The sequence below is a fragment of the Malus sylvestris genome, chromosome 14 (assembly GCF_916048215.2).
Source record: "Malus sylvestris chromosome 14, drMalSylv7.2, whole genome shotgun sequence".
Taxonomy (NCBI): Eukaryota; Viridiplantae; Streptophyta; class Magnoliopsida; order Rosales; family Rosaceae; genus Malus; species Malus sylvestris.
In genome coordinates this window covers 1,426,556-1,435,360 of record NC_062273.1, presented here as the reverse complement: position 1 = coordinate 1,435,360, position 8,805 = coordinate 1,426,556, and the positions used below count along the sequence as shown (strand labels likewise).

Sequence of the window (8,805 nt, the reverse complement as noted above, 5' to 3'; positions counted from 1 at the left end):
ACCTAAAATTTTAGCCCAAAATTATTAAAGAATGAATTTAGGTTAATTTTTTAATTAACTTTTAAAAAAATATATGTAGACTATCCTAATTAATTTTATGAATATTTTAACCTAAAAATATTTAGATTCCTATAAATATTAAAAAATCACTAAACCAACACCATGAAACTCATAAAACACTATAGAAGAATATGAAATACATGATAGAAATGTATATTAGATCTTATTTTAGCCATTGTATTTAAATTTGGACCGTTAGATCTTTCTTTTTTTATCATTGAATTTAATCGTATTAGATCTCAACTGTTGGATTCAATGAATTTATAAATATAAAACTGAAAAAAAAAAAAAAAAAAAAAGAAGAAGAAATTTGAGTGGGGCTACAAAAAGAGCCATTGGATCTAATTAATCCTTGCCATAGATGAAGAAAAAGCCGTTGGGCTTAATGACGAGGCCGACAACACCCTCGTGGGTTGGAGTTGGTCTCATAAATGAATTTTGAGTTAAAACTCATATTTGCTCCATAGGTTAGAGTGGTAGGTTGTAGCAAGTTGGAGTGGATTTAGAGCTTAAAATTTGAGTTTTACTAAGGGTTGGAGTAGGTCTAAGGGTTGATTTGAGATTGTGGTGTATTTTTTTTTTTTTCAAAAAATAGGAAAAGAAAAGAAAACACCACCAATTAGGTCTTAAAGCAGAACGAAAAAAAGGTGGAAAATTGTCGAAGACGAATTAGATCGCTAAAAGATTTGTGCATTTAGCTCTTTCTAATTTCGTTTTCTTCAATTTCACTAGGGTAGCAACAACCGAAAACCTGCTGCTAATTGAGTGACTAGCTTTCACGTTTTTGTACAACGTCATTAAAGTGCCAAACAAAGCATGCTAGGAAAGATGTAATCGATTCTAGTAACGCTCTTTTATGTACAAAATTATGAAACAGAAATTATACAACTTCCCCATGACGGCGAGAAGAGGCGGCAATGCAGACACTGTTGGCACTCATAGTTTCCTTCATTTGGTTAAAGAATCCAAATGCTGAATCGGCGATAAGAACAGAAATGTACAAACAAGCATCGGAAATTATGCATACGAGTTCATTGGACCGGAAACTGACCAAGCAAACTAAAACCAAGAATACATATTGAGGTAATGGCCATACCCGAGAATATGAACAGCACATATGCCCGCCACACATCGGTTCTCTAAAGAATGGTGTATTATGTGCATGAATAAGACTCGTTCCCGTTCAGGTGAGTAATGGCATATTTGCATGACTAGGTTGAGTCACAGGATCTTTTATCAATGGCGTCAAAGATTCCATGATACTAGCAAATGAAGGTCGTTTCCAGGGTTCGCTGCAGCATGAATTTGTTATTAGGGAAAACCGGGAAATTTTTGTACGAAAGTCAGTTTAATTTATTGAATTAGAGTCTCAAACTCACTTGGCCCAGCAAGCCTCAATTATAGCCGCCACACGTGGATTCACATCATGCGGAATGTCCAGCCTTTTGTTATAAACCACAACAGCTGAGACAACCTACGGAACATAGAATAGAAAGGCTATGTGTCATCAGGTCTAAAAGATATTCCGCATTTCCCTTTTCTAATCTACAAGAGCATAATCATCGTAACACAAACCTGCAGTGGATTTAAATTACCCCACGGCCGTTGCAATGTTGCGAGTTCCCACAATATTACACCAAAACTGTAAACATCTGACTTCTCATTTGACGGTTCATTACGCATGACTTCTGGTGCCATCCATTCAGCCTAAAGAAAATAGAGGGGAATTTTCAATCACCTTATAATTGTAACTTCCAGGTTGCTTGTCTAGTTAAAAAACACTTACAGTCCCAGCAGCTGATTTTGGGGAAAGGAAGGTGCTTGCCTTTGAACGGGAAAGACCAAAATCGCAAACCTAAACCACAAAACAGGCAAGAAAAATGGTGTAAACGATGCAGTAAGTAAACAAATGTTGGCGCACTTAGTCATGTTCATTTTCAAATACATAACTTATAGTCCAGCACGAGCCACTGAAAATTAAACTCCTGTGAGCCTAGAGAAATCATGTAGCAGTTTGATCATTCACCAAGCTCAGTAACCAGTTAAATGAAAATCAATGGTCCATTACAAGCGCTCAAAGCATAAGCAAACTAAATGCTGTAGGAGATCCTTACCTTCACTGTATAATGTTTGTCTACCAACAGATTTGGAGATTTTAAATCATGATGAACGATGGGAGGTTTGTGTCTATGAAGATAATTCATTCCCTTTGCCTGTGAAATTTTTCAGATCATGTACAAGCACACAGTGAATAGAAACTAAAATATAAAAACTGAAAAGGAAGAATAAGATGCTACAGAAGAATAAGAAGTCTTCATATACACACCACATCATGAGCCATTTTCAAGCGGCTGTTCTCATCCAATGCCTCCCTTGCGCCAGGTTTCTGCAAAAGCATAAACAAGCTACCTCTGCAATTAAGAGCCAACAATTCAGATCATTAAACCATTTGAAAAAAAAATAAAAAAATCTCTTAACATGGTATAAATGTCTAATACGTATGAAAGTTCCTATTGTAGAGATGGCAGTGTGGGGAGGGGTACAAAAAGAGGACATCACAAAACCTTGATAAATATTCCGTGACTATGGACAAGTTTGGCGGCTTGGTAACTGCACCCATAAAGAGAACAATGTTTGGATGCCGCAGGTCCTTCATTATAGTAACCTATCAGACAAAAGAAGGTGAAGCTTATCTCAAATTCAAGACAAAGAAAGTACACTGGAACCAATTATGTACTTAAATTCAATGCGTCCAAACATTCTGCCATCATGTACCTCACTCAAAAATTCTTTAAAGTGTTCTTCATGTAAATCTTGCTCCATAAGAATCTTTACAGCAACATCCTTAAATGTGCAACTTTTTATCAGTATTATGAATAAATGGCTATACAAGAAGTTATGAGGGCAGAGTGTAAACAGATTAGGTGCTTACAGAGCCATGCCAATCAGCACGTTGAACAGTTCCAAAAGAACCTGCAAATGCACAATGCCATTTTTTACAGCCTCAAACTAACTACTATGAACTGCATTAAGTACATGAAGGGCATATGAGCTCTTCATGTTCATGATATTACATAAGCTTTCAGGTTTGTAACATAAATGGAAGGAAACTGGAAGGTAACATACCTGCACCAATTTTCTCTTTTATTACGAGATCACTCCATGGGATGTCCAAATTCCCTACATTGAGTGCGAGCTCTTTACTTGGTTTACTAGGAACCAGTCGAACACCCTCAACAAACCTTGAGTCTGTAATTGTATCCACCTTTGGGCCATCTCTATGCCCTACAGGCGGCATATGCGTTAGAGGGATTGGAACATTTACCATGGGTGGTGTGTGCACAATATTCTGAGAACGATTAAACAATTGGGGATTTCTATCATCACCCCTTGTCTCAGGAATTTCTGCGTGTGCAGAGGTGTAGCCACTGAAACTTGAAAAAAGGTTTTTTCCCTCTGTACTCTTCCTATCAAATTGTTTAGGATACATATTGTCCTCATCAACAGCACTTCCTGTGATGATAGAAAGCACCATGGGTGAATTAGAATCGTCATGACAGATGAATGCCAATTTACAGGACAAAATATAGACAAGACCACAACATAGTTATCACTTAGAATTATAGGTACAGGTTTAACAGATAATGAAAATCCAAAAGAGCTGATGATGAATACTAATTTACAGTTCAATGTAAACATAACCATAACATAGTTATTGCTAGAATTCTATATGCCAAGGGTGAATAGATGAGGAAATTTGGAGTTGTATTAATAGATAACTGCCGTTTTATACGATCCCAATGTAAATATAACTGGCATACCCACTACTTGAACCATGTGCAAAGGCATAACAGAAAATAAAGCTCACTTATTTGCAACTAGATCATCAACGTTCAATTTTCCATTCTAAAAATTTCAAAACCATCTGCAGTTATCTGACATTAATATGCATCTATCCTAACCCCAAAGAATCAATAAAGAAGAGTTAAATGAGGTCAAACTAAATGAAGCATCAGCACACCATATAATTGTTTTGATGTCCTACTTTCAGGCAGAGGGTATCATAGAAAGTTCTTGTATGTAGCATAAGACACCTCCAAGTTATTGTTACTAGGGAAGGCACGCTTGCATTAATCTCAGGCAACTAAAATTTAGAATAAAAAAGATTATTTATTGTGGAAGAGCCTGTACAGTAGATTTATTAAATGTATGTGTCAAAGCATGCATGGAAATGTGTGTATGCATGTCCATAGAGACAGTCACAACTGTGTCTGCATATTTTATTACAGGTTCTGCAATTGTAATCATAATATAAGTAATGCATCAAACCACATTCTAAGTTTTCTTTTAGGATTTTCTGGATCAAAGTATCTGCAACTCTGCACCATACTGTACCTGCATCCTATAATTATGTCTATACCTAATTGTGTTTATTCAAGAACAGATTGTCATAAAACAAATCAGCAATTGATCACATATGACACCATTTCTCTGTTTATATGTCTATATGATCAGCATTTCAGTTTTTTTTTTTTTTTTTGTAAATATATATATGATTGCTTTGACAATCAAACAATTACCTGCAGAAGCTTCATCAAAAACAAGATTAAGCGATTGACAGTCCGAGAAATACTGATTAGCCAGTAACCTGAAATCAATAGTAGGTTCAACTGGTTTTAGTCTTGGAAAGTGCAGCGGTGAAGAAATTGAGATGGATGATGGGCCATTGAGCAAGGAATCAGGCTCGCACAAGTAACCTGGATTTGCAATCAAATCGACTAAATACTCCCTGAAGTGAAACAAATACACCATATCAGATGTCTCCACCAGTTTGATAACAAGGAAATGAAATTTGGGACACTCTTGATTCTCCAAATAGAGAAATATTCTCTCCAACTCTAATTTGACCATGCTCATTTTCCTATATAACTTTTTAACACAAAGGAGGAAGGCAGTGCAAAGCAGGCTCAAGGGCTTGTTCAGGAAGGTGGCAATGGCTGATGAACGACAGAAAACTAAAGGTATAGACAAAGAAATTCAAACAGATACAAATATGATGAATAACTTTTTACCAAAGCGTAACTTGAATAATTTTTGCAATTATGCACTAGGCAGCTCTAAAAGTAAACAGCGTTACCAATTCGAACTATTGATAAACACAAAAGTTAAAAAATAATAGCATACCTGTCCCTCTCAAACCGAACAAGACAAGAGGAGGCATTATCCCTTGTACAACATTTACAGCCTTTGGCAATTCGACAAGGTAAACCAATTGTATCAGCCAAAACCTTCAAAGATAGACACGGAGCTTGTTAGTAGTATCATAATGTAATCAAATGAATAAAGAATAATATTAACTTATGAATCAGAAGAAATATAATTAACAGATAAAGATTGCCATTAGTATATAGGAACTGGTATTAACACTCCAAAAATCTCAATTTGCACCCATCACAAGTGTATTTTTATTTCTAAATATAGAAAATTTGGGGTGCCAAATGAGAGGTTTGGAGTGCCAATAACAATTCCCTTAGTATATAAGTCAAGGGTTAAATTCTCTCTGTCCTTATCAAACTAAGCCTTCCCACCAACAAAAAATAAAAATATTTATTATCAAATAAAAGAGAACAATTCCCTCTTTTCATGAAAAAAAATAGCTCTAACGTACCAATTATCAAGTTAAATAGACTTCTTCCAAGGTAAGTAAATATATCAAATCATACAGGATCCTTACTTTGAATAATAAAGCACGATGTCTACATAGGCCAACAGAAAGGCTGCCTATTGGAACAACTACAGATCCGCAATCTTTCAGATCATCACTGCTCTCCCTCCATATGGACAATATTTCATCCTCTCCTACAGAAGCTGAACCCCTTGTGATAGCAACAAAATTCAGTTACATATGAATGGCAGACATAGATGTCCTAGAAAGATGTGGACAGAAGATACAGAAGACTTACCCCATGCGATTGCATACAAGCTTTGCCATCTGATCTACAATCTCTTTCATAGTTATGCAGGTACGAGAAATGGTTAAAACCCTATTTTGGAGCTCCTTTAGATTGGGATCACTACGTCGATCAATTAAAACCACTTCAATACTTGAACCAATGCCAGGATCAACAGACCTTAATGAATCAATTGATGGTATACGACCATTTTCTTTCAGATCAGTGCACACAGTCCATACATACTGATCTATTCCATGAATTAGGTAAAATCCATCAGGCACTTTGTCAAAGTACGACAGGCAGCCATTCACCTGTTGCACATCATATCAATACGATAGGATTAATTCATCTATCACCACAAAACATAAACCATTTGTAAGAACATAGTTGTTCAAAATCATTTCTAAACTCCAATATCTTTCTGAGAAATTTTGGGTTGGAAGAAAGAAATGGAATAAATAATCTCTTTTTAGATATCTGACATGTAACGTTGTTAGGTTGTAAATTTGACGAATAACATGATTTCACTTGATCCAGTCTGGCAACATAGCATACCATACTGTCTTACATGAGAAAACTACTCCCTGCAAACCTATATACATGTATAATTATAAGTGTATTACCGTTATAGCTATTACATAAACCTAACTTCCAATACAAACGATTGTACTATGTGATTCTTGATTCATTGGCAACTTCAACAGGAACTTATCAAAATCCCAGTTATCGTAAGGTTAGACCCAAAAATGCATCATATTACTGATTATCTTCTCTTTCATAACATTTTTGTGAATCTGGTAGATCAGTTTTACTTTTAACGATGTTATCTAGATCCACTCAAAAACGGAGCTGCAATCTGACATAGGATCAAACAGTATGTCAGTATATACAACACCCTTTTTCAAGAAATAGAATGCATAATATAATGTCAGAATTGCCCCATTTTTGGTTAACATGAGGTCATGCATTGTTCAGTGATCAATTGCTCGCTCAACCAATACGCTAGATTGTAAATGGAATCTGGTTCAATCAGAAATATTGTTTTCTTGTTTGATGTGGAGCGTGTGGAAGAATGAAATAATAGGATATTTGAGATAAAGGTTAGCTTTTCAATAGGATTCAGATAGGATTGGGGCCAAATATGGAGTGCGAAAATTCAAACCCGGTATTCAAACCCGGTTTTCTTGTTTGATGTAGAGCAATAATGAGATAATGCAGCTTGTGAATTCAAATTCCATGAAGAAATGCATAATGTCTTCACAAAAATATTCAGAAATCACTCCAGCCATTCCGTTGATAACTAACCAGTCTACAACATATTTCACACACTAAACAAATAACTCAGCGCTAGTGAACGTAGACCGACTCAATTAACAAAGCAAGGCAGCAAACCATGCAACTAATGAAACATGGCGTCAAAAGCAGAATAAACCTTACCCAAAACCGATGCGAAATGGCGTCAACGGAGCCCCATGTCCTAGACATTGATTCATCGAGCACTGGATCCAAGAAGTTAGGATCATCGGCGCATGTGGCCTCCGATGAGAGCCGAAGAGCCAAAGCCAGCTGCAGCTGATAACTCTCCTCAGTCTGCTGAGCCCAGCTCTTCCAAGAAGACGAGCCGCCGCCACCGCTGGTGATCGCAACAGCTCCATGCACACCCTTCATTCGAAATTCACCCCCTACACCACTAACCTTGAACACATCGTCCGGCACGTACCCGAACCCACTCGACTGCCTCTGCAACCAGGCCGACGAGTACGGGTTCCCGGCACGAATCGCTTGCTGATTCGCCCGGTAATCGGCTCCGGTTACCCAATCGAGCCCGCTGTCGCATTTCCCCTTGTTCTTGCTCTCCGTCTCGTAAAACGCCGCCGTCTGGTCGTCGGGGACTTGGCTCAGAAGCTTGTAGTTGGATCTCCTACCGGGCATTTCCATCGAGATTTGGGACAAATCGGTTCGTCAGAAAACCCTAGAAATTCTTAAACCCGTCATCGTTCAAAAAAATTGAAAGTCTGAGGACTCGGAGGACTCTACATAGAAGGTCTGAGTTTCTCTCTCTAGAAGCTTCCACAGTCGGAGAGAGAAAAAGCGAAAGCGCGACAGTGAGGTTTCATTCGGTGGCGTCATCGTAATTAATATTATTCTTTTAATTTTATTTATATTTTATTTATTTAATTAAAATTGTTTTTTCCTTCACACGCTCTACTCGAAGAATTTTATTCTTTCCTTTTCTTTATGATTAACATTATGTTTAGACGCGGGAAATAAATTTAGAATTTTGATAAAAGTCAGAATTTATAAATTAACATGCACAAATTCATTTGTTTGGATTCATAAACATAGAAATTTAGAATTTTGGGGTGAAAAAAAAAAACTTGAAATTTGAGACCTCCAATTCCCAAATTCAAATTCCATATAAATAAGTGTCATTCCCCAATTTCTATGATTTAAAGTTTAAAAATAACAAATTCAGTATTCAATTTCATTGTTCTTTTAAATTAACCAAATAAGAAAATTTACAAATTCTTGAAAATAAAATCTTGTCATTTCAATTTTCGTCATTTTAAAATTCTTTAGTAATTTTAAATTTCTTCATCTAAACATAGTGTAAGACTTATTTAATTGGGTTTTTGGGGATCATTAATTATAGGGTTATGACAGTTGGCCGTTGGGTAGTGAATCCAGTGATTTTATCAACTTTATTTAGTTTGAGGTACATGCATTATTTAAAAAAAAATTAATTTGGGTTCAATTCTATGCGTGCATCTTGTTTCTTTTTATTTTTTTA

At 36.3% G+C, this 8,805-nt stretch overlaps 1 protein-coding gene across 5 annotated transcripts; it reads right to left on the bottom strand.

Annotated features, from left to right (window-relative positions):
• Nucleotides 1–812: 812 nt before the first annotated feature.
• On the bottom strand, nucleotides 813–8,130 carry LOC126600169 (serine/threonine-protein kinase CTR1-like). Of its 5 annotated transcripts, none has more exons than XM_050266720.1 (16): nucleotides 7,452–8,128; nucleotides 6,024–6,325; nucleotides 5,795–5,936; nucleotides 5,245–5,348; nucleotides 4,811–4,849; nucleotides 4,641–4,708; nucleotides 3,187–3,573; nucleotides 2,993–3,033; nucleotides 2,836–2,904; nucleotides 2,625–2,725; nucleotides 2,387–2,471; nucleotides 2,175–2,273; nucleotides 1,847–1,915; nucleotides 1,636–1,767; nucleotides 1,440–1,534; nucleotides 813–1,352 (listed from the first exon to the last, which is right to left on the bottom strand). In XM_050266720.1, exons 1-16 carry the CDS (start codon nucleotides 7,950–7,952, stop codon nucleotides 1,244–1,246), a joined length of 2,343 nt encoding a protein of 780 aa, XP_050122677.1. In that variant the 5' UTR covers nucleotides 7,953–8,128; the 3' UTR covers nucleotides 813–1,243. The 5 variants fall into 5 exon arrangements, with proteins under 5 accessions (XP_050122677.1, XP_050122676.1, XP_050122675.1 ...); XM_050266719.1 differs by having other exon boundaries at nucleotides 3,187–3,345; nucleotides 3,448–3,573; nucleotides 4,641–4,849; nucleotides 7,452–8,127; XM_050266718.1 differs by having other exon boundaries at nucleotides 4,641–4,849.
• Between the last annotated feature and the right edge of the window lie 675 nt (nucleotides 8,131–8,805).

What these genes read in the sequence shown, in the direction of transcription:
- LOC126600169 (XM_050266718.1), bottom strand. Translation starts at nt 7,952, where the DNA reads ATGGAAATGCCCGGTAGGAGATCCAACTACAAGCTTCTGAGCCAAGTC. An exon ending in GTTCGGTTTGAGAGGGACAG is followed by an intron (nt 4,850 to 5,244) that starts GTATGCTATTAT and finishes GTTTCACTTCAG; the next exon opens with GGAGTATTTAGTCGATTTGA. An exon ending in AAAAGAGAAAATTGGTGCAG is followed by an intron (nt 3,034 to 3,186) that starts GTATGTTACCTT and finishes GTGCATTTGCAG; the next exon opens with GTTCTTTTGGAACTGTTCAA.